Genomic DNA, 24,552 nt, shown 5'->3' with positions numbered 1-24,552 from the left:
TACGGGAAACCTGGGGAAATACGACTTCTGTAACGTTAATAATGTATTTTCTCTTTTACATCCTTTCACGTTAATCCGTGACTGCTGTTTTACATCCCATTTTGGGGGGTTTGCTGGTTTACATCCCATTTTGAGGGGTTCGCTGGTTTACGTCCCGTTTGAGTTCGCTGGTTTCCACCCCATTTTCGGGGCTCGCCGTGAGCTGGAGGCCGCTCCCCAGGGAAAGCTGCCCATAAGCGGCTCCCAGGGCTCGAGCACGGGGTGTCGGGCCAAACAGACCCCAGGGCTCCGGCCACGCCGGTCGAGCGGGTTCCGCGGGTCCCGCTCCGCCCGCGGCTCCTGCGCCGGGGACAGCGGCTGCGCCGTCGATTGGCCGCCGCCACGGCCCCGCCCCTCCGGAAACCTCTGGCCCCGCCCCCGGAAGCAACCGGCCCCGCCCCCCGGAAGCAGCTGGCCGTGCTGCCGGCGGCGGGCTGGGCCGCTCCGCCATGGCGGCCGATCCGCGGGCTCCCGCCGGACCCTGCGCCGCGCCGCCCCGCCGCCCGCCTCGCTGAGCCCCCCCGCCCCGCCCCGGCCCGCCATGGGCTCGCTGTTCCGCGGTGAGCCGATGTGCCTGGCGCAGCTCTTCCTCCAGAGCGGCTCGGCCTACGAGTGCCTCAGCGAGGTGGGCGAGCGTGGCCTGGCCGAGTTCCGAGACGTGAGTAGCGGCCGCGGGGCCCGGGCGCCTGGCGGGGTTTTCCGGGAGAACGGAGGGAGGTCAGAGGGGACACGGGGAAGGCCGAGCCGGGCGGAGCAGTTGCCGCCGGGCAGGTGTAGGGTTCCTTCCGATGGTGCGATGTAGAAGGCGCCAGAGCCGCTTCTCACCCGTCTGTCCCGGCTCTGACTGGCAGATGTGCCAATAATCTCTATATCGCGTTCGCTGAGCGCAGGGTTGAGTGGTGGAAAGTCAGAGTGGAGCCCCAGCCCCCCTGAGACTCCAGGGAGGGAGGTTTGGGGTGACACTTCCTCACAGAAGTAGCATAAACTTGGGGTTTTTTGGCAGTAGGATCCCGTTGGAGAGCCCGTCCCCCACCCAAGGCCACAGTGCCTTGAGATCTGTCCGCCCCATGGAGAGACCCCTACAAACAGCTGCTCTGTGGGTTTATTTCTTTAGCATCACAGACAGTTGGTTTGTAAAACATCTGTTCCTGGAGAAGAAATTTGCTTTGGAGGATCTACAGGCCTGACTAACATAAAGTTGGGGAGGGTAATAATTAACCTTGTTTCTGCGTTGTCTCATTGTAATTATATGATCTTCATTTGCTGATGGAGACTTTGGAATTTCTTCCAAGTATTCTTCAGATATGTAGGTTACAAAATCTTTGCAAGGAAAGCTGGAAGAACTTAAATTAACAGCTAGTTGGTAAAAATGGCAGGTAGGAGGAGACAAATCTAAATCATTACAAACAAGAATAGACAAATAAGAATCATGACATGGATGTTATGTTTAACATACTAGTGCCATTCCAGGTGTCTTTCAAAACTTAACATTTCAAATATATTCTGTGGAAACACATCACAAAAATTTGCTTGTAGAAAGGTTTGTTTGCTAATTTGAAGTTGTTACGTGGTATTTTTAAACTGTAGAAATAAGATCAGGAATGGTTTCTCTAGTGGATCTGGTGATTTTGTTACTTGAGGAAAGCTAGTGAAGGGCGTTGATAATTCTACTTTGTTAAAACTTTGCTGTTTGAGGACTTTTTCATCATCATAGATTTTCGTACCGTTCTAGCTGAAAATATAGGCATATATAGGAATAGTGCACACAGAATACATGTAAAATTGGCTCCGTGAAGCCACAGCAATAGCTGTGCTTTTTCAGGGCTAGTTGCTGTTTCAAGTACCTAATAAGCATTTTGTCCTTCTCCTTCAGCTCAACCCAAATGTAAGTGTATTTCAGAGAAAATTTGTGAATGAAGTGAAGAAGTGTGAAGAAATGGAAAGAATACTTGGTGAGCTTTATTTTCGTGTCTGCCCTTTCTCATCTGTGGCATTGATAAAGCTTCATTGATAGAGTGGAACTGCAGCAAAGGTTTCAGCTGCAGGTTCTTTAATCTTCCCAGGCTTGTATGATCTGATTGCTGTAGAAACCTGCAAAACATCCACTTGTATGAAAAACCCCACATGTATGTGCTCATATATGTAGAGTCTTTATGCAGATTTTAGGAGCTGGAGATGACCGTAGCACTGAATTTAGTTAGAACATACAGATATATTCCTTAGTTTGTGTTATGTGGTGCCTCGGTCTGGAGTGGATCACAGGATTGTTTGGGTTGGAAGGGACCTCTTGAGATCTGGTCAAGCTGCAGCTCAGGCAGGGGCAGGTGGAGCCGCTTGTCAGGACTCTGCCTGGTGGGATTTTGAACACAGAGACTCCACAACCTCCCTGGGCAGCCTGTCCTTTGTTCTACCCCCGATCCCTGGTTCTTGGGTTTGTGAGCTGTAAAATTTACTTACGCTACAACATGTATGTGCTGAGCATAGCTTGGGGTTCTTTTAAGCTTACAAGTGAAGAAGAGTTGCTAAGGTGTTGCTGGTAAATAGTTGAGAGCATTTCAGTATCAACTGTTAGGAAAATGGAGACTTTACTCTGGATATTTCCCTGACTATGTTTTTCATGTTATGTAACTCAATACTGTTGAATTTCCAAGAACCCTCAAAAATATCTCGTTATTAATAATTGTATTCACATGGTAGTTAACAAATAGAAGAGGGTATGCAGAGCATTGCAACCCAGATATGGATTCCTTAAATGTATCCCGAGGAAAAGTGACTGTTGAAAGGCTCTTTTATTGAAATCTCTCATCAGAGGCATGTGCTGGTCATGCCAAACCATCCCAGCAGCTATTTTGGCAATCTCCCTGCCCAGCGTGAGTTGCATTTGTTGTCAAGGTGGTTTAAACTGCCTTGTTTGAACTCTTCTGATTCCAAACATGAGTCCGTGAATGTCAGTTTTTGGCAGATGGCACGATGAGCAGAAGGCCGGATCTTGCAGCAGCAAAGAGCTGATAGGAAATGTTAAAAGCTGCTTAAAAAGTACTTGTGGTTGGAAAATTTCAGTCAGAGAGCTCTGAAGAGAGCTCACTCTCAAACTTCCTACACAAAAATGCTCTGTGTGTTTACTCCTAGCCCCTCTTTTTTGAAGACTCTAGTGTGTGTGTTGTTGCTAAAATAAATGAATAAAATGGATCGGGCCTGGTGCTGCAGCGTGATCAGCACCGTCAGTTACAGCCAAAGGTCAACTGTGCAGCATTCTAGAAACTGTGAGGAAATACCATTTCCTTTCTGATTCTGTTTTTCTTCTCACTCCAGGCTATTTAGTTCAAGAAATTAAAAAGGCGGATATTCCACTTCCTGAAGGAGACGTTGCTCCTCCTGCCCCCTTGATGAAGCACATTCTAGAAATCCAGGTAACTTCCACACAACAGATGCCAGAAGTGTAGCTCTGGATCTTAGAACTTTCATTCAAACTTAATTATTTGTTATCTTATGACTGGAGTTACAGGGGTGTGGGAGGAGGGGTGGAAGCATTTGCTTTTCTTTCTGTCTAGGTTGGTTGGTTTGTTTTCCTGCCAGTGAGGATTTGATATTGGCACAAAATTCCCGTGAAAGGGTCAAAGCTAACTCACGGGGTTTGTAGTCATCTGTTTGATGGACTGGCATATATGACACTGTTTCCGGCAAATCATTTTCTGTAGATGGAACCTTTCAACCTCATTTATTGCTTTGGGACTTCCCTAAGGCTCTTTTCATGCATCCAGCATTTCCAGGGTGTGTTGTCCCTAGGCTCTGCAGGTTCCTGTGCTGGCTGCGTAGCGAAACATGGTGCTGTTTTCTCTGAATGCTTTTGCTGATGTTACATTAGAAGCTTGTAAAATGCAGATATAATTTTAAATGACATTCTGTTTTGCTGTAATTCTATTCATAGAAGAGATAAGTGTCTTGCACCCTGTACTATCTGATGCTCTGATTTCGAGTGTGCATTACTCAGCTCGAACACAAATTAGGGTCAGAACAACAGACTTAATAGATGCCAGTGGAGGATCATGTGTACTCAGGACAAAGCAGACTGAGGAATAAAACCTATGGAGCTGAAGTTAATTAAGAAATTGGGAAACTCCCATAATTGCAGCAAATTAACATGTGCTTAAGATTCTTCCTCCCTTGACTTCCAAAACAGTATAATGGATTCTATTATTGTTTCTCCATATCTTAGGAACAGTTGCAGAAACTGGAGACAGAATTGAGGGAAGTAACTAAAAACAAAGAAAAGCTGAGGAGAAACCTGCTCGAACTGACAGAATACACGTGCATGTTGGAGGTCACGCAAAGATTTGTCAGGAGGACGTCTGAGGTACTGCCCACGTTGTTCGGCGAGGGTCGTGTGGTGTTTTTGTTGCAGACTGGCAGCAGTTCTAGTGAAGTGCCTGACTCGGTGCCGAGCTTTCCAGCACTGTACATTGTTCGTTACTATTTGCGCTCATTACTTAAAGAACCCGGGTGGCAGCCTCTTGTGCTAGGCTGTGTTCATACACAGAGCAAAGTGCAGCCCTGAACTGAGAGGAGCTTTGTGATTTCTCTGTTGGATCGTTTGAATGTTCCTGCTGATGCCAACTGAGAATGAGGGAGTGTTTGTGTTATTTTGATGCATAAATTGTGCTAAGAAGTTTTCTGTGTCGACTTTGCAACACTGAGCGGTGTGCTTGAGATCCCAAGATCTTTCTGTTGTCTGAATTGAAAACAGGAAAGAGTTGTATATTTTTATTGAAATAATTTACTTAATTACCTTCTTTTATTTAGAATAATAAATTAAAAAGTTGGTTTTTTTTTTTTTTCTGAAAGCTATGAATGATCTTTCTTTCATTTGCTAGTATGAATCTCATTTACATGCAAACTATGAAGAATTTCCGTCTGTGGAAAATGAGCCGTTAGTGGATTACAACTGTATGCACAGACTGGGCGCCAAGCTGGGGTAGGTTCAGTCCACCTGTGCTATTTCAAAACTGCTGTAAATAACGGGCTATTTTCTTAAAAGATGAGACGTAGTGTGAGTCTGGTGATTTCAGATGAGCCAAACAGTTTTAGACAGGGTAGGAGTTTGACCTAAATGTACCTTTGTAACGAAATTGGATTATTTGAAGAGACAAGTAGGGGACAGCTCCACAAAACTGTCACAAAGCCGTTGTCAAACCATGTACGTGTGTTAAGATAAATCTCTAGATGCTCTAAATCAGTGCGTTCCTCTACCCTTCAGACTCCGTTTTTCTAGGATAAACACACAGTTTTTTAATCATGTGGTAGTGTCAGTTGGAAATGTGACATTATTAATGGTATTGCCTACTCGCCTTTAGAACGATGCATGGATACTGCTCTCCACAACACCATTATGAGAGAGTATCTTATAAAGAACAAATGGAGAACTGTACTATCACATAAAGCAATTACATCAGATATAATTCTGGTCACGTGCTGAGGCCTACAGTCTGTTTTCCAAATAGAAATTGTGTCTCTATTATATACCGGTTGCGTCCTGTTTAGGGTGACTTTTCCTTCTCTAGAGATGGCACGTGTGAAATTATTGAGACTCTGTGATGCTGAGTGATGATGTACTCTGAGTTTTTAATTTTTCTTGTGGATTTTAGCTTATTTTTCAAATATTTCTTTTTCCCCATAGCTTCATATCTGGGTTAGTTCACATAACAAAAGTGGAAGCATTTGAAAAAATGCTGTGGAGAGCCTGCAAAGGATACACTATTCTTACATACGCAGAGTTGGACGAATGTCTGGAAGATCCAGACACAGTGAGTAAACATTTGAACTATCCATTTATTTTGCTTGTACTTTGCATAAGATTTGGAAGAATTGCTGCTCAGGTCTGCTCTGAATGTAAATTATTTCCTGGTGCCTTTGGAGGGAAAACTATTTTAAGGTATTAGAACATGTAAGACCTTACAATTAGAGATCTTGGTGCCACCGTAACTATAGGTATGTCTATTAATTTATCACAGTTCAGCTTGATGAGTGCAGAAATTCACTGTGGAATAGCAGTGACTTTACGATTGGCTCCGTTGATCGAAATACGTGGCATAAATGGCTGCTTGGATATTTATTAACTAGGTCTGTACGGTGCATTACCTTTTAATAGGCATTTTATTTACTCGTTCAGTAGTTCAGGAAAAAAGTCTCAGGAGCACAGTTGGTCTTCTATGATTTTTTTCTCTGAACTTGTAAAATGAACTTGTAAATGGGCAATTACGGCTGCCTGATCTGTCACTTGAAAATTTTGCTTAGATTCTAATCTGTAACATTTTATTTTTTTAAGACTTTTTATTGTTACTATTAATGGTGGAAGGTTAGTGCTACAGACCCTGTCGGGCCTTTTTCTAATTTTTCTAATTATTCAGATTTGTTATTTTGCTCTCTAATTACATGACAATGGAGTTGTTTGTTAGAAACAAACATCATCATCTCTGTTTGTTTTTTAGGGTGAAACCACAAAATGGTTTGTTTTTTTGGTGTCCTATTGGGGTGAACAAATTGGCCAGAAAGTTAAGAAGATTTGTGATTGGTAAGAAGGAAAACTTTTATATATATATATATATACATATATATATATGTATAATTTCTTTATACCTGGGTTATTTTCTTGTAAGTTTTCTCCCTGCTCACCTTCCTTATAAGTGTTGATGTTTAGGCGAGGTTTTTGAAGTTCAATTTGTTCCTCCCCCAACGTTGCATCTCGCTTTATAATTATGCAACATACAAATAAGCGTGTGAGTCATTTTAGCCGCAGTCCTTATGAAGTACAGGCAAAGTACCGACTCTCAGTTCAATCTGTTCCGTGGTTATTTAATAGTGTGTTGCAGATTGTCCGGGGCGTGGGGTTGGGTGTTTGTTTTCGTTTAGTTTGGTTATTTAACCGCAGTTTCTGGTTTTCTGTAGCTATCACTGTCATGTGTATCCCTATCCCAATACCACGGAGGAGCGCAGGGCAGTTGTCGAAGGACTAAACGTTCGTATTCAGGATCTCCGTATTGTGAGTAAATATTAAACCGTATTCCCTTTGCTGGAGTTATTTTCGTAGGAAATCATTTGACGAATCACAGCGTTAAAAACATGAATGTGTTTTGAAAATACATGCAGCTTTGGATTGAATGTGACTGTTCGTGATGCCCCTGGTCTTCTGCTACATGTAGCTATTAAACTTCAGGGCATTTGGCATTTCCTTCTGTTCTAAGCAGCAGTTAGTGTGCCCTCCAGAAAATATGATCCAACACTGAACACATACTGTGTGCTCTTACTGCAGTTAACACAACCACTCTTGCATTTTGAATGAAATCTTTGTGTTATTTTCTTGGACAAAGGTGCTGCATAAAACCGAGGATTACTTACGCCAAGTCTTGTGTAAAGCATCTGAATCCATCTATACGTGGGTTATCCAAGTGAAGAAGATGAAAGCCATTTATCATGTACTCAACCTGTGCAGTTTTGATGTCACCAATAAATGTTTAATCGCTGAGGTTTGGTGTCCGGTGGCTGATCTGCAGAATTTGCGCCATGCCTTGGAGGAAGGTTCCGTAAGTCAGCTGAATACTCAGCGTAAAACCTTAATCTTGAACTAACTATACAGAAGAAGAAAATAATAATTTAAAATAGGCTAAAAGCAGGCACAGGCAGCTCTGTGTCTCTCTGTCATGTTGGGTTTGGTTGTGTGGGGTTTGTGTGTTTGTTTCTTGATAAGAACTTCTGTTGAACTCAAGTCTGACTGAGCGCATGATGTTATTTAGAGGGTGCTGATTCCCTTGTGTTAGTTATGTTGAGCGCGACTCCATCTTTTTGTTTTACCAGAGGGAATTTTTAGTAACAAGTCTTTTATTTTTTTATAATAGACTGGTGATTCTCATTTGGTATTTCATATAAAGTCAGGATTAGAACACTGTGCATAATGAGTGTTTTTAGGGGAACAGATTAATGTAAAATTTTTGAGAAGGCACCAAGGGAAAAATGTTACACTTGGGGCTGAATTTCAGGATCAGGGAAACTGAGACAGAAAATGTTTTCCTTTGATTAGATTAAGTATCAACTGAGTTCTTATACAAATCTGTCTTCTTTCTGTCTGTAATTAGAGGAAGAGCGGAGCTACGATTTCTTCCTTCATGAATACCATCCCAACAACGCAACCTCCTCCAACTTTGATACGTACCAATAAATTCACCTCAGGGTTCCAGAGCATTGTTGATGCTTATGGAGTTGGAAACTATGGAGAAGTGAACCCAGGTTGGTCCTTCTGAAATGTGAACTGGGAGCTGTGCTGTCGTTGCTGCTTTGCCTTGTTACATGTTTAAAGACCTTGCTGAACTGGCTGCTAATAAAGGCCAAATGATGACGACCATACTGCTAATTAGTAGCTGTTTTAAAATGTCAATAGCTCATCAAAAGTACAAATGGTGCTCCAAGCAGCAAACCAGTAAAATGGGATTTGATTTTGCTGAATTATTTTAGCATGCTGATAATAAGATGCTGATAATAGCTGTATGATGTTTGGTAATATAAATTTTACCTTGGGTGAGATATTTGGGGGAGCGGAAAGAAAACTTTGGTAATGGCTGTTGATCTCACTGAGGTGTGGAGCTCATCACTTGAAAAACTCCAGCTTGTTGTATAGCTCAGTTAGTTTAATGTCTTTATGTATTTTTGCAGCTACGCTATGTTATGCTGTACAGGAGAACATACGTTATAGTGCAGAGCTAAAATAGCCATGGAGGAAGAACTGCTTGTTTGGGTTTTATTTCCTGGCCTCATATTATTATCCACAGAATTGTCAGCTAATGCTCAGCTGCGGAGTTGTCATTGCTAAGGGATATACACATGCAAGCTTTAAGTTAAATTTATAGTGTGGGTGGCAAGTCTATTAGCAGGGGGCAAAATGTCTTTGAAACATAAAGCTGAAAATTGTGTGAGTGGTTCAAGTAGTTGAGTCGCTTAGGCATAATTCAGATAACAACAACATCTATTGTGCGGTGTGCCTGAAATCTGTTCAATTGCCATTTCAGCTCTCTACACCATCATCACTTTTCCCTTCTTGTTTGCGGTTATGTTTGGAGACTTTGGGCATGGTCTGCTGATGTTCATCTTTGCACTCCTGACAATACTGTATGAAAACCACCCGAGATTGCAAAGATCACAAGATGAGGTAAAAGGAATTACAAATCATTTACTCCCCATCCAGCAAGATCATTTCAACTGACTAGTTACCGTGTTTCTGAAAAGTCCTGTTTATTGCATGTGTATTAGACTGCTTTTTTTCCTTTGTTTCAGGTTTTTCTGTGTTTAAAGTTGCCATATTCCTCGAGATTAATGTGATATCTTAACAAACTACTCATTTTTTTTGAAAGGGTAGAAATAATACAGTTGGAATGGGCTTGTTTTCCTTCTGCTAGGGCCACGAAGGGATGTGTTTTACAGGATGTCATTAGTGACTGACATCAGGAGGAAAGTATTTTTCAAATTCCATCTTCTTTTATTGTTTCTGAAAAAGAGTTGTAGTTTGAAATATATTTAACTTAACTAATTTTTTCATACTATGGGATTGGAACGCATTAGAATTACATTTAACTAAGAATGGCTGCAAACATGTTAACTTGTTGAAAATAAATCATGGGATTAGTTACCATTTGGTAACTGACATTTGTAAATTGTATTTAACGTGCTTAAAGCAAAATCCTAGATAACAATTATCTAGATAACAAAATGTCTAGATAACAATTGCTCACTTAGCAGATGATGATGTTCTCTATTTTTTCTGCTTTTCCAATACTTACAGATAATGAAGATGTTATTTGAAGGCCGATACGTTATTTTATTAATGGGTCTGTTTTCTGTATACACTGGATTGATCTATAATGACTGTTTTTCAAAGTCGTTAAATATATTTGGTTCTGGATGGAACGTTTCAGCGATGTTTGAACAGAAGGCTTGGCGGTAAGCGCGTCTCTGCTATACCATTAAACCCCAAATGTGCTTCCTGCAACAGTTTAACCCTTCTGCTCACCCATTTTAACCATCCTTTAATTGACATTAGTAAGTAAATGTAGCGAAATCTAGCAAAATCTAGTTAAGGTAGCAAGTGCTACTGCACTGAGGGCTAAGTCATACATCTATTCTTAGAATAGAACAGGCAGTAATAGTTATGTTAAACCAAAAAAGTCCTCGTTACCTTAAATTAGGAAATCCACAGAGAACATAATTTCTTGCAAAATCACTATTAGAATTTGATTGTATTTAATTCAGTCAATCTGTCAGGTTAATCTTATATTTATTAGAGTTGCTTCCCTAGATCGATGTGTCCTCAGTCACCTGGAACATTTTCTAGAATATATCATTTGGAATAGATGACAATCGGTCTTCTGGAACAAATTCTCTTGCAATACCCTGACGTTATATGCTAGCTGGTAACTTTTACTGATTGAAAACTGCACCTGGCATGATAGTATCTTTTTATTAGTAGTAAGAACTTGCACCTGATTTTACACGGTGATGTTTCTAGGGCTTAGGCCGTCTCTAAACCTTCTTAGATGTGTTTTCATCTTTTTTTTGGTCTCACAAAGGTGTTAGGAATGGCTGGAGTCTACAGTAGCATTGCAAAGTCCTAACAGAAGGCACTAGGACTTTGTCTTGTGTGTCCTTTTTATTCATGAAAAATGCGCTGCCTGTGTCGTGGTTTGTCTTTATGGTTTTAGTTTGTCTCCAGTTACTATAGTCTCCAGGAGAGGAGTAGAAACCAGAAGGCTAGTTTGGGAGAAAATTGCCCTAGGTCATGCTTGTGGAATGAACAGCCAGGCAGCATTGCCACCTACTGTAAGAAGTTAACAATTAATGAAATAAATGAATTACCTGGCAATCATTAGTCTCTGCACAACTTTTCTTGAGAGTGAAAATAAAATGTAGGCTATGTGAATTGTCAAACGTTTTTCACTAAGAGGAAGACCTCATTGTTTTAAATACCGAAGGGCTGAGATACTCATGTTCACAGCATCTTGTTTTGCCTCAAAACCAGGAAGGGGCTTGAAATGGTTGAGTCAAACCCCCTTGACTTTGGTTAAAATGTGAGCAGGTTGGGAGTGCTATGTTAAGTAAAAACTATAGGAAGTTACAGTGGAAACTGATCCAAATGCAAAAGGGAAAAGATCTATACGTTTTTCTTGGAGTGTTTGTTAGTGAATTTTATAGAGAAACAAAATATGAGCTTTTAAAATGAAACCTTCCATTCTGGGGAAATGAGAAATAAAATCCAGAAGCTTTCCTTTCAAAGGCGGTTAGTGCAAATTAAGACCAGATTGTGAGTTTCTAGAGATATTTTTTTTCCCTTTTGCTATTGATTTTATTAGTCAGGCCCTTTGTGCTTGGAAATGCTTTTATTCTGTTACAGTCCGCCTGGGTGAGCTGGTCATATAAAGGAAAGCAGGAGTAGTGTCCTGCAGAACCGAAGGTGTATGTTGTCACTGTGGTTAAACAGTGTCAAATCTGATTGTGTTTTTCTTTCTCTGCAGTCCTGAGGATATGAATAATAATTTTTTAACACTGGATCCAAATGTTACTGGTGTATACAACAGAGCTTATCCCTTCGGAATTGATCCGGTTAGTTTTATTCTTTTGAATTATCCATTTGTGATGATTAGTCATTTGTAAATTAGATTTTGGTGTATTAGGAAGATGAATTTTACTATCGGGGAAAAAATACATTTTTGCTTGCATCCTTCATTCATAAAGAGCTTTTCCCTTAACAAAGTCAAAGAAATATTTGACTGTTTTCACAAAACTCAGGTTTCAGTTCTGATGCCAGTTTGAGGTAGTATTTAGGTCTCCAGCAGGGAAAATATATGGGTTTATTCCTTCTGTTACACTGTTGTTTGATGCTGGTTTTGTTTTATCTTCTCCAGATCTGGAATTTGGCAAGCAACCGGCTCAGCTTTTTAAATTCTTTCAAAATGAAAATGTCTGTGATTTTTGGAGTGACTCACATGACGTTTGGAGTTGTATTGGGGGTATTTAACCACTTGTAAGTACAAGAAGATAAATACTAACATTATAGTTTTTGTGAAGTCTTGAATTATGGCCGTTAATATGGTTAAGAGAAACTTGGAACAATTTTTTAAAACAGAATAATAGTAATCACGAAAATTTTCTTAAGACAGTAACAGAGAGGTTTTCCTTCACATAAATAAGATGATGGATCAGTATTATGCTAAAAAAACTGAAGACATCGATTAAGATTTTATTTCACTTGTTGCTGAATAGAGAAAGATGCCTCTTATGGCCTTGATTTCCATTGATCTTTGTTTGTGAAACTTATTTTCCTTTTTTCCCCCATTTTTCTCTTTTAGGCATTTCAAGAAGAAGTATAATATTTATTTGGTTTTTCTTCCTGAACTTTTATTCATGATGTGCATCTTTGGCTACCTGGTGTTTCTGATCTTCTATAAATGGTTAGCGTACTCCGCAGAGGACTCTACATCTGCTCCTAGTATTCTGATCCAGTTTATTAACATGTTCCTCTTTACTGGTGGTGAGACGGAGGTTTTCTACACCGGACAGGTTAGTAATGTTTTTCCAAACTTCCCAAGATCCTGTGTTCCCTGTGCAGGTAACACTTTACCAGTCATGAAAGGCTGAGTGTTCCCCTAGGAAGGGGAATGTATCGGACTAAGGGGAAATTGAATAAACATTATGACTAAATAATATATTTACTCTTTTATTTGTTGTAAGATTTTATGTAGTGACTTGTGAAAACATCTCTTTCTAGAACGAAGTCTCACAGGTTCAAATGAAGGCTAGGCAACAGTCTCATGCCTGTAGTTTTGATGCTTTTCTATGTGCTGTAAATAATGTTACTAAACTTAGTCTAGAAGATTAAGGCATTACTGATACTGAGTTTAGTAAGAATGTGAAGATGCTGCATGTCTGTAACCCAATTTGAGGGACTGATTAAGTAAAAAACTTGGGTGCATGTTCCATTTGGAGTAGATGCCCACGGAAATCAGTTGTATTTTTCTTCTGCTTAAGCAGGCCCTCAAAGGAAAATGAGAAGGCTTTTCCTACTTCTGATTTTGTGATCTAATCTCATTTTCTTTCTTTACCCCCAAACAGGTTGCTCTACAGAGGTTTTTACTCAGTATTGCTTTTCTTTCTGTTCCTGTAATGCTTCTTGGTAAACCACTGTATTTGTATTGGTTGCACAGTGGCCGCCGAGGCATCAGAATGTACAGGGTGAGTATTGAGAGACACGATTTCTGCAGTATAGAAGAATTCAGCTGGTGTTGTATTGCATATAATGTCTTTACTAGATATTTCCACTCAACTTCAAAACTTTTTGACTGTAACACATAATAGCGCTCTGTTCCTCTAGCTCTCTTCTTACCTTTGCCTGTGACTACTTGAAATCAGTTTTAAAAATGACACTGGCAGTCCACTTGAAGACGTGGTATGTTTCAATTTTGTAGAGTGGCTACAAGCTAGTTCGAAAAGAAAGTGAAGAAGAACTTTCTCTGCTGAGATGTCACGATGCAGAAGAAGGAAGCAGTCACGCGGACAGTGGGCAGAGAGAGGGGGATGGAGAGGAGGTAATGGTTTTACTTCATCTCTACTTTGTATGTCCCTAAAAGCAAGTTAAAGTGAAAAATCAAGACGATAATCTGTACACTGAGTCCCTGCAAGTTTTCAAGAAAATCAGCTAGGCCTTTACCTTGATGCCTGAATACAATTTACTGATTTGTTGCTATATTTTGTTATTGCTTGGTATATTCAGGTTGCTACAGTAAAACACAATCTATGTGTAGTGGAGAACAGGAAGAGGGCTTTATTTGCATCTATGGACTGCATCTAAAACTATAGGTTGTCTTAAAGAGTGAGATAAAAGTCCTGCGGTTTGTATGGTTTTATGGATTCTTAAAATTAAGGCAAGAGCATGACTGCCCAGCTTCCTGTTCATAAATCTTGGCTTTTCATTCAGACAAAAGTCTTTTCATGTCTGCAAATCACATCTCGTGATGAGGATTATTACTACTGGGGGTTGGGAGATGGGCGGCATTCCTGGTCCGCAGCTGTTGCTGCTGGTTACTTTGCGCAAACTATAGCATCTGGTATTTTCTAATGTCATCTCCGCAATAAGGGTCTTAAACACAGCAGATTTTTTTTTACTTGGTATGAAATCGGTGTAATTAACCTTTAATCAAAGTTTTCTTCCACGTATATTAAGATTTGCAGATGAATGTTTTTGCTCTCTCATGCTGTACTACGTTGTTTAAATGGATACAAATGTGTTTTTATATTTTAGTTTAATTTTGCAGATGTTTTTATGAATCAAGCAATTCACACCATTGAATACTGTCTAGGATGTATTTCTAATACAGCCTCATATCTGAGACTCTGGGCATTAAGTCTTGCTCATGCACGTAAGTGTTTTGGTTCTGTCTCAATTTGTAATGCTGGTTAGAGGGGGCTGGCCTCTTGAAGTGATATTATGATGCAATTATCTTTTCCTTAATGAAAAAAAATCCCTATATATAAACTAATTATCTATGGAAAGCCCCCCAAACTAAAATTGTGATTTTATTGTTTGGAATCTTGTAGTTTTCTTCATTGATTGCTTTGTATTGTAAAGACACTGGTTATCTGAGCAGTGTTACATCACATTATAGTGTATCAGCACTCAAGGCACAATTTCCTATTTTCCATGGATTGACCAGTTTGGAAGGTATTTAGGCACTTGCTAAAGTCTTAGTGTCATGGTGTAAAATGTTGGCCTCGGTAGATTATTTTGAAATTGAGATGTACATTTAAGTATTGTTGGGGGCGAGAGCAAATAGCTTTGTGTGAGGGAGTTGATTATGAACAATTCTTTTTGTTTATTAATAGAGCTATCAGAAGTTCTGTGGCAAATGGTGATGAGAGTGGGTCTTCGTGTGGACACAACGTACGGTGTCGTACTGCTGGTCCCTGTTCTGGCCTTTTTTGCTGTGCTAACAGTTTTTATTCTTTTGGTCATGGAGGGGCTTTCTGCTTTTCTCCATGCCATACGACTTCACTGGTAAGTTTTAACTCTTGTTTTCTTTATGCTGCTTCAGCATATATTGGCTTGTTTAAAAGGAATTTTTATGTCAAATTATTACACGCCTTATTAAAAAGAAGAGTGTAAGATTCAACAACCTAATGCTACCATAATAGATTTATCTAATCATATTAAATAAATGCCTTGTTAGTTGAATGTGATTGTTCCTCTGGAATAGTTTCAGTAAATTCAAATATTATATTGGCTTATGATGTCTGTTAACCTCTATCACATTCGGAGTTGATTTTGGTGCAAAGTGTGAATACATTTGATTTATATTATTGCAGCTTTTCATACTCTAAAGTATTAGTAATATGGTAAGTATTTTTAATGTCAGTCTGGTTCTGTCACTGAATGGCTCCAGTCTATTTCATTTATCTGGTTCAACAGAACAGTTTATATTAGTGAACAAAACTTTTGCTTAGGCGGGGCTGCCAACCCTTAAGTATTTTAATCCTTTCTTAGTCTTAACATCATGAATTCCGCACATTGGCGTGGATTCAGAGAATATTTAGTTTGAAACCTGATGAAATCTACAGTGTAAGAAAAGGCAGTGTATATATGCAGTATATAAACGTGAGGCAAAGCTATATGCCCTACAGAGTATTGTCCTCATGGTATAATATATTTGCAAAACAATTAACTGCAACTAACTGGAAAATAAATTAGTAAGACAGAAGTGAGAAATGAGCCATCAGAGCACAATGTAACGTGTTTGGGCCTCTTGAGAAACACGAGATATGCATCGTACTGTGCTGGGCAGGGTAAATAGTTGCACAGAAAGTGTGACAGGATTAGGTTTTGGTTTGTTCAGCCTCCCATGTTGCACAGTTCTATCCCTTGACAACCGGTTGTTTTGGATTAATTTACAGATCCTGTTATTTTTGTCTCGTTTCAGGGTGGAATTTCAGAACAAATTCTACTCCGGTGGAGGATACAAGTTTACGCCTTTCTCTTTTAAGCACATTTCTTTACATTTTAATAAAGATGATATGGCATAGTTTGGCTGCTGTCAGCAGAGATGTTTTGAATTGTCTGCAAAATAATCATGTGATTGCATCTCACCTGTGAATGGTTTCTTGTAGGACAAAGTGGTTTTCACTGATTGCCTTATAATGCAGCCAAATAATTCTGTAATATATACCTCCCATAGAGATACATAGCAGATCTGGAGCATCTTGTAAAGTATATAGATATAAAATGTACATTTTTCTTGATAAACTAATGTTGTACATTAATTCTATTCTTAAAAAAAAAGTTGTTACTGCTTGTTCTAAAACCAGTGTAGGCATTTTTTTTTTTTTGCTGAGGCTGTTTATTTTGTTGAATAGAGTTACTTTTAAGTTATCTAAATGACTTTTAATCATATTAAACATTCCTTACTAATCACATACTTAAGCAAGCTACCATCTCACACACTTTGGGAACAACTGAGCAATGCAACAGAAACAATGTATGTTTTCAGTATCTATTCCAGAAGGATTATTTTATACACAGCAATGCAACCTGCTCCTTTTGGCCACAGTGAAAACCGCACTGAAATTACCTGTTTATTCTGAGTTCTGCCCAAAGTTACTACTTCAATTTTTCAGATGCCAGAGTGATATCTAATTTTATGGAAGACTGGAACTATCCACCCTCTTATTTCCTTGTGGCGAGGAGCTTTACCTGCTGTTTTGCAGTGATTTGTGTGCAGTGACCTTGATGGGTAAAAGCCTCAGAAAAAGTCTTGCACTGTCTGGTTGAGGACTCAAATAAAAGAATCAAACTGCCTACAAGGAATTTTAATCCCAGGTTCTATTTTTACAATGTGATCCTACGCAGAGTTTTTACTCCTTGGAGTAACTTTTGCACAGGGAATGGAGAATTGGTCTTGATCCCTGTTTGTTTGGCTGTAAGGACATAATTGGAGTGTAACTTATTTGATGTCGTTCAACCAAAGTTTATACTGAATGTGTGGAAAGGGGTAGTTTTGTATTATTTTTGTATTGGTGTGAAAAGGGGGGATATTACCACGTTTTAACATCTGTGCCATAGGAACAGCAGAAGTTAAATTTTGCACTTGTTTCATACGAATTCCGAATAAAACCTCGTTTGCGCTGCTCGGGCCCTCACGTTTCTGCGTAGCCCTTTCCCTACACCTGGCGAGGCTGGACACGGACTGCGGATCCCGTCCCCCGCGAACCCTCCACGGGGCAGCCCGTCCCCGTCCCCCGTGAACCCTCCACGGGGCAGCCCGTCCCCGTCCCCCGCGAACCCTCCACGGGGCAGCCCGTCCCCGTCCCCCGCGTTTCCCGCCCCTCCTGAGGTAAAACCGCACGTGAGGGCGGCGCGCGGGCGGCCGTTGCCCGCGAGGCGGCCGTTGCCCGCGAGGTGGCCGTTGTGCGCGCGCCGACCTCCTGAGGCGAACGGGCGGGCGGTGGCGATCGCTCCTCCCCGGGTCGTTGCCGTGGCCACCGGGAGGCGTCGGGTCGATGCTCGGCGGCTGCCGCCATGAGCCTGGACGATGTGCGGGTGCGGTGGTTGCGGGACAGGGTGCTCGCCGCCCTGGGGCTGACCGATCCGGCGCCTTTCGAGGAGCTGCTGCAGCGCGGCCATGGCGAGGGGGCACGGGCTGTGCTGCGCTTTTTGGAGCGCGGCGCCCCGGACGGGGACACGGAGAGTGAGGCGAACACGGCGCTGCTGCTGCTGCGGGCCGAGCGGCGCGGAGAAGACGGCGAGAAGGCAGCGGGTGAGCCCCCCTGGGCACCGCCAGCCCCCTTCCCAGCTCCCCGTTTCCCTCTGTCCCATCTCTTGAGTCTTTGCCCCGTTACTCCCGTCCTTACACCGTTCCCAGCCTCTCCATCCCCTGTGCTGTGTCCAGTCCTCCTGAACCCCTTTTATCCCACCCATTTTCACGACCTTTCTCCTCTCTGGTTGTGCCCCGGTGGGATTTGTGCCATCCCCACTGCAAATGGTTATTGATACAATGGCTTTCCAGCCGTTTTGTGTGTGTGCAGACACAGGTGATGCTGATGAGTGTGCAGATAAGCAGCTGGAGAAAGGCCCAGATAAGGTATTTTCTGAGCATTTCACTGCAACAGGTTCCTCTGCGGTGCTGGAAGGAAGTTTGAGTGGCTGAAGTGTAATTGTTGCGGTCCATGCTCCATGGGGGCTAAATGAGCCTGGCTAATGTGGCTCTGTTCAGCAGATCCGTCACTATCTGTAACATCAACTGCTGCTTTTCCCCAGAAAGCAGGTCTGATTTTGTGAACAGTGTGGCTAAGTAATGTTTTCTCAAGAAGCTCTACCTCAGGATGTTCCTCTGAAAGAAACCTATTCTAGTTTGGCTCTTTTCATCTTTTCCAAACAGATGGAAAGAAATAGACTGACTGGGATGAACAAAATCAACCCACAGACCTTCCATCCAGTCTTTGTCTGTGACATCTTTTACTGGCTTTATAATTTCGCTTTTTTTAGAGGTTAATTTTATTAAAATAAATATAATTAACACGTTCCTTTTAGTAGGAATGAATTAATTCCCCTGGTCTTAAGAGTTGCAAGCTCTTCTCTTTATTCTGATGTAGTTTATTGAGGATAAAAGTGGTGGTTCAGTACTTTAACCACAATATTGCAGAGAAGCCTTTCACAAGAAATTGAAAAAAGAAAAAGAAAACACCAGTTACCTGTGGGCTGCAGCATAGTCACTTGCTTATTTTGATTCAGTTCTTCAGCAATAGTACTGTCCTGTGGGCAAATGTATGATTAACACCAAGTGTGGATGGCTGCTTGTTGAAAGGTGATGCTGAAGGTGGGAGAAAACGCTTAGTTATTTAGTTTGAGAAGGAGATTGGAAGGATCTATCTTACATGCATGGAATACTTGCTCTTTAACTGAGTTATATTCTGTTCTTCTTTCTTAGGGATGACCCAGAGTGTGTCAGGTCATGGATCAACTCTCCCTAGTGGGTCTGAATTGAGTAAAGTGGAGGAAACGGTTACAGCTGACAGTATGGAACACACACCGCAGGTAAGTCTGTTGTGTTTCTCTCTGCTCTTTTGTGGATATGAAGATGCAAATGTTTCAGTAAAACTGGTAGGCACATTAAGGCGGTACAGCGCAGAGCAAGTACTCATTTTCTCTACTGTTAAGAAACGTGGCAGCAACCAGTAATATTCATAATTCCTTTTTATTTTCTGTTTCAGCTACAAGAACAGAAAGCTGACAAAGTGTGTTTCTATGTGGCTCTTGATGAAATTCCTGAAGAATTTGTGTCAGATTTTACTGTATATTTTCTCAGAGATGCCAAAGGTATGTGCCCTGCATAACTGCAGGCTCAGTGTTTTCAGTCTTTGCATTAAACACTACTTCACATTGAGAAAAGGTGATAGTGACTGGGATTCAGGATAGTGCACATACAACTTCACTAGCTGGGTACAAGTACTCAGAATTTCTCTCAGTTTTTCTAGAAACAGGACATTTGAGAAAAAAAATAACATGATAATGTATTAGGTCATTTTATGGCAGTTCTGTGCAAGATTTTCCTGGTCTGTCTGTAGAACAGGAGTTCAAATCAAGGCCACTGTTTTGTTTGAACAGAAAACCATTTCCTAACTATAAGGCTGGATTGTAAAGACTTTGAGTCAGATGATGACATTCAAGTATTTTTCTGCCCTTTCTAAAAAAAATCTACACTCTTAAAACCAGGACAAGTTTTGAAAGTGACTTACATCAAAGCTCATTTATTACAAACACAATTTGTTTTATTGCAGTTTTAACTTTTTATAGAAAGGACTCTGCTTTCTGTATCAAATAACTAGATTTATTTTAATTGTTTGTATGCTGTTTAGAAAGAGTTACTGAACCTAAGGACCTGACTGAAGCTAATGAGATTCTTCCTAAACTGATAAAGTTTGGTCCGCTGACTGATGATACTCTTCCGATGCTAAAGAATGCCATCTCACAGGTGAATGTGTTATATATGGAGTCTTGAGTGTTTCTGTGAGCGGTCTGCCTATTTAGTATTCTGCTGATCATATGGACTATGCATAAGAAATACTAATATTTAGTGAGTGAACTTCATATGCCAAATGAAGTTTTTGTTAATCCTTACTTGATATTTCCCAATTTTTTGTAAAGATGTGGAGACTGGAATTATTTCATTGCCTGGCCCTGTATGAGAAACATTTCAGAGTGTGACATGAGATAACCTTTATTTTTGTGCAGACAGACTGTTGTAAAAGCAAGCTGGAGCTATTCCCTGCAGGACTTGAGGTAGAGAGAATGATGCTAAAGAGGTGAAATGGAAGGAAATGCACTTAAATTTTAGAACAACATATCCAATGTTTAAGTGAATTGCTAGTAAGCTGACTTTTACTGTTTTCTTTTTTGATATGGACTATCTAATCTATGGTACCTGTTTGATTTATAGGTGTTTTCACCAGCCGTCTCATATAGTCAGCAGCAGACTGAGGAAACTTCTGTCCATCTAGATAGTGATGACACAGATTCTGAAAATGGGAATTTACCCAAGACTGAGCTTGTAGAAGAGAAAGAACAACCTGTGGAATGTGGTGATAATCAGATGGGGAATGAGCCTCAGCAGTCTGCACGACCAGCTGAAGGTGAGTGTTCTGCCTGTGCCAGCACTGCTGTTCAGAGTACCTGACTGTAGAAAGAGCTTCACCTAGGAATGGTTTTATATAGAATAACAACTACATACAGTTTCTGAAGAAAATCCAGACCTGATTAAAGTTTCTCTGTGCCAGTACTGGAAGTATTTTTACTGCCCTGAAGCATAGCAGATAGTATGGAGAAATGGTGATAGTCTTTCAAACAGTCTGGAGTAAGGGCAGGAGAGAGTGTCAACATGCCTCATCGCTTACCCGTGTTCAGGGCAGTCAGGCCAATTCTTGATGGTTAGAGACTGGGGTGAGGCTTGAAAGCTGGGAGCTTTTAATGTATTGTTAGGAATATATCTTTCTTTGCATTATGTTAACTGTGAAGCAACTGGGTGTTCTTTTGCCATATTCTCAAGCAGGTGGAGCAGGTGTTGTGTTACCTGTCCTCAAGCAGCTACCAGGATGGAGGCACGAGCCATTTCAGTGTTTTACCTCACCAGTGCCGATGGAACAGTACAGTTAATTCTCTGTGCCTTTCCTTCCAATAGGAGATGTTAAACTGGAGATGCCAACTGTAAATCTAGATGGAGAAGTGACTGTTCTTGCCACAGTTCCAGAAGTGGTTGAAGCTCTGGAATATTGCGCGATGACTTGGCAGAAATTAATATCCACAGCTCTAGCAGAAGAACTGAAAAAGGTTCCACAGGTAATGTTGCCTATAGTACCAGCTGGGGCTGGCTGCTGGGGCTGCTCGGGTCTAAGCAGACGTGTCTGGGGGAGGAGGCTGCAGCGTTCTGTCTGTCTCCGGCAGACTGCTGGCTGGGGTGCAGCATAGGCTTGGTTAGTAATAACTATGGAAAACTAAGGCACTTTTGTTTTCTGTAGTCTTCTAAAGATCGCCATGAAATACTAAAAGCTGCAGTGATTTTTAGAAAACTTATGACTGGTTTTTGATTTTATTCCACATTATTTGTAGGGTAATGGTCCACTTGCAGAAATTGATCTCTGGCGTGAAAGAAATTATGCTTTAAGTGCTCTTACTGAACAGACAAAGCTTCCAGATGTGCAAAAAGTCTTGGAAATACTACAGGAAGCTGAATCTGACTATATTGGAGATTTACAGACGGTCTTGAGTGATCTCAGGAAACATAATGTGGAAGCTCTAGATAACACTATGTTTCTTTCGACTCTTGAACGCCATTTGAAGGTACGTATCCTTAAGAGAACTTTGTGAAGTTTAAACTGTAGTTACCTAAGTTTAGTTTTGCTGTTGATATAATCACCTGTTTTTTATTTTTTACTTTTTATTAGCAATAAAGATATACTCTAGCTTTTTCTATTTAATTTAAGAAAAGGCTTGCTTATTTTGTTTGAGCTACAGTTGTTCTAATATTTGAAAGCAGAAACCCAGAGCTGTGAATGGCTTGGTTTGTAAATCACAGCCTTGGGAGAATTTGATAGCGTAGCTGAATTGGGGAAAACAAAGGTTTCTCTAGTCCCGTTTTTGAGGTAGCTTCTATCACTGATTACAGCTGATGTCTCAATTTTTAAGTTTTATTGAAGATCATCCAAACATCCAAATAAGGAGTCGAGCCAAAACCAGTCTTGGGGCACCTTTTACAGAAGAGAGAATATTAATGAGACAGAGCCTAGTAATGTCACAGACTTAACTTCATGTATCTATAGAATAAATATTAGTTTATTGAATAGGTATACGTATATTGCCATGTCATCTTATTCACAGTATTTATAATACCTTTAACAGAGTTTAACATATGGCACTGAGCTGCATGTTGTCTTGGATACAATTCCTTCCCTGATGAGTGCCCTGAGGATGATATGGATTATCTCTCGGCATTACAACAAGGATGAAAGGATGGTACCCCTCATGGAACGGATTGCATGGCAAATTGCAGCAAGAGTGAGCAAAGCTGTGGATTTACGCACGCTGTTTAAGTAAGTACTGGATTCTTCTTTAGCTAAGCTTTATTTAGTAAAAGCTTTGCTTGTTTTACAGGAAATACAGTAGATAACACTTGCATCAAATAGGTTTCTGCATTTTTCACTGTCTGAAGTTGTATTAGAAGGTAAATTAAAAGGCAATTCATTTTGTAATTTGCATCAGTTACTGAATCAGCCCTGAAGAAAGAGGTGCTTGTCCTGTGTTGTTTTGAAAGGGCATAAATCAATAAACTCAATAGAATTATAGTGGTAAAAATGTAGCATAAATATAATCAAAATCAGTCCTGAAATAATATCTCATTTCAAAATCAGTCACATTGAAAATTAAGGCCTCACAGTTATAAGTTTTGCCCAGATCTTCTACAATTAGAAGCTGCTAAACCAGGGTATGTTAATTTGAGATATAATTTTCTATCTATAGTCTTTCTATTGATAGTATCTTAACTGTTTTGATTTGATTAATAGAGAAGATAGAGCTGCTGCAAAAGTGAAAATAGTAGACGCCAAAACTACTCTCGAAGAATGGAGGAAATGTTATTTTGCTGTTCGTGCCCAAATTGAAGCATCGGGAAGAGAGCAACACTGGGAATTTGACCGAAAACGTTTATTTGAAAAAACAGATTATATGACTTCAGTCTGTCAAGATCTGTATGATATTTTGCAGGTAGTAATATAGACAATAACTAAAGGCATTGTGTGATCAGTATATCAGTTGCAGAATAACATATGAATGGAGAGATGCTATGTTTAGGCTAATTTAAGTCAGAGTAATTAGAAATATTAGTCTGTCAATGGTCAGATATTGTAGACTGTGTATATAAAAACTGTGTATGTGAAAAGTAGAATAAAAAGGAGTAATAACTGAGTATTATCTGTTTTAACAGCTGAAGTGTTGGGCCTGTAGAGTGTTGTTTTTTCCATAAAGCTTTTTAATATCTTGTATAAAAATACACAAAATATAAATCACAGCACGAGTTGATCATTCTCTGAGCTGTTTTTATTTTTTAAAGGAAATAATATCAGAAAGATGTGTTAAATGGCAGAGAAGAACCACATTGAAAATAAAGCTTTCTGTTATGTTCCTCTGAATTAACAGGTCATTGAAGAGTTTTACAATCTATTCGGTTCAGAACTGACAGCGATCACAGGGGATCCAATGCGTATTAATGATCTAACGAGAGCAGTAAATGGACTAGTTAGTCCCATGGAACAACTGACTTTTGACCCTTTTAACATCGAAAGTGCTCGTGACTGGAAATCAGTTACGGAAGTATTTAAAGAAGAAGTTTCAGTAAGTACCTCATATTGTGATCCCACCCCCCCATTAACTTCCTGTCTACAAATTACTTCTAGAATATTAACATTTTAATTTAAAGAAAATCTAAGTTTGCAAAGTAAACAAAATAATATATGAATAAATATGTAAATGAAAATGTGAAAATGGTTTTCTGTTTCCAAGTTGGTTTTGTTTATAGTTTCACTTTATCTTGAAAGTGGTGAAGGACACTTTTTGTTCATTGGCAGAATTGCTACAGCATGAACAGATGCTACGTATGACCTCCCTGATTCGTGTGCCGACATGATTCAATCATGTCCTACAAAGCAGTAAAACTTCCTTTTCTGGCTTCAGTCCTTCACACCTCAGCTAAGAACACCCACAAGGTCCAGATTATTAAAATGTTTTTTGTGGTTTATATGGCTGCCCAGCAGACACATTAATGCACATTGATTTCTTGCAGCATACTGGAAAGCCATCAGCTTGTTAGTAATTTATAATGCAAAGAATAGTAAAAATATGCTTGAACACTATTACAAAAAAGTGTTTTCATTTTGCCTTCCTTTCTT

At 40.2% G+C, this 24,552-nt stretch overlaps 2 protein-coding genes across 3 annotated transcripts in view; both read left to right on the top strand.

Moving 5' to 3' along the window:
* Nucleotides 1–455: 455 nt before the first annotated feature.
* Nucleotides 456–17,259, top strand: ATP6V0A2 (ATPase H+ transporting V0 subunit a2). 2 transcript variants are annotated; one of them, XM_080355239.1, is made up of 20 exons: nucleotides 456–697; nucleotides 1,913–1,991; nucleotides 3,352–3,449; nucleotides 4,256–4,393; nucleotides 4,911–5,011; nucleotides 5,714–5,840; nucleotides 6,525–6,607; nucleotides 6,982–7,075; nucleotides 7,404–7,616; nucleotides 8,166–8,316; nucleotides 9,093–9,232; nucleotides 9,863–10,020; nucleotides 11,589–11,676; nucleotides 11,979–12,097; nucleotides 12,423–12,633; nucleotides 13,186–13,305; nucleotides 13,539–13,658; nucleotides 14,372–14,489; nucleotides 14,953–15,124; nucleotides 16,044–17,259. In XM_080355239.1, the coding sequence occupies exons 1-20, from the start codon at nucleotides 581–583 to the stop codon at nucleotides 16,144–16,146; spliced, it is 2,550 nt and encodes an 849-aa protein (XP_080211365.1). In that variant the 5' UTR covers nucleotides 456–580; the 3' UTR covers nucleotides 16,147–17,259. The 2 variants fall into 2 exon arrangements, with proteins under 2 accessions (XP_080211365.1, XP_080211366.1); XM_080355240.1 differs by lacking the exon at nucleotides 16,044–17,259 and having other exon boundaries at nucleotides 14,430–14,489; nucleotides 14,953–15,090.
* A 379-nt stretch (nucleotides 17,260–17,638) lies between these two features.
* The window catches only part of DNAH10 (dynein axonemal heavy chain 10), a gene marked incomplete at both ends in the record, with an annotated part of 50,742 nt that continues 43,828 nt past the window's right edge, over nucleotides 17,639–24,552 (top strand). The window contains 9 exons of the mRNA XM_080355622.1: nucleotides 17,639–17,876; nucleotides 19,047–19,153; nucleotides 19,330–19,435; nucleotides 20,617–20,748; nucleotides 21,294–21,451; nucleotides 21,722–21,952; nucleotides 22,511–22,701; nucleotides 23,173–23,371; nucleotides 23,804–23,998. Of these exons, the coding sequence (XP_080211748.1) occupies nucleotides 17,639–17,876; nucleotides 19,047–19,153; nucleotides 19,330–19,435; nucleotides 20,617–20,748; nucleotides 21,294–21,451; nucleotides 21,722–21,952; nucleotides 22,511–22,701; nucleotides 23,173–23,371; nucleotides 23,804–23,998 (1,557 nt within the window). The remainder of the gene's footprint in view (nucleotides 17,877–19,046; nucleotides 19,154–19,329; nucleotides 19,436–20,616; nucleotides 20,749–21,293; nucleotides 21,452–21,721; nucleotides 21,953–22,510; nucleotides 22,702–23,172; nucleotides 23,372–23,803; nucleotides 23,999–24,552) is intronic.

Source organism: Nesoenas mayeri (genome assembly GCF_963082525.1).
Source record: "Nesoenas mayeri genome assembly, chromosome: 17".
Taxonomy (NCBI): Eukaryota; Metazoa; Chordata; class Aves; order Columbiformes; family Columbidae; genus Nesoenas; species Nesoenas mayeri.
Note: the sequence above shows the minus strand (reverse complement) of the source record. Positions and strands in the feature narration are given on the sequence as shown.

Bases quoted from the DNA above. Each gene is read 5' to 3' on its own strand.
- ATP6V0A2 (XM_080355239.1), top strand. From the start codon at position 581: ATGGGCTCGCTGTTCCGCGGTGAGCCGATGTGCCTGGCGCAGCTCTTC. The intron at 698-1,912 runs GTGAGTAGCGGC...CTTCTCCTTCAG, and splicing joins GCCTGGCCGAGTTCCGAGAC to CTCAACCCAAATGTAAGTGT. The intron at 5,841-6,524 runs GTGAGTAAACAT...TTTGTTTTTTAG, and splicing joins GTCTGGAAGATCCAGACACA to GGTGAAACCACAAAATGGTT.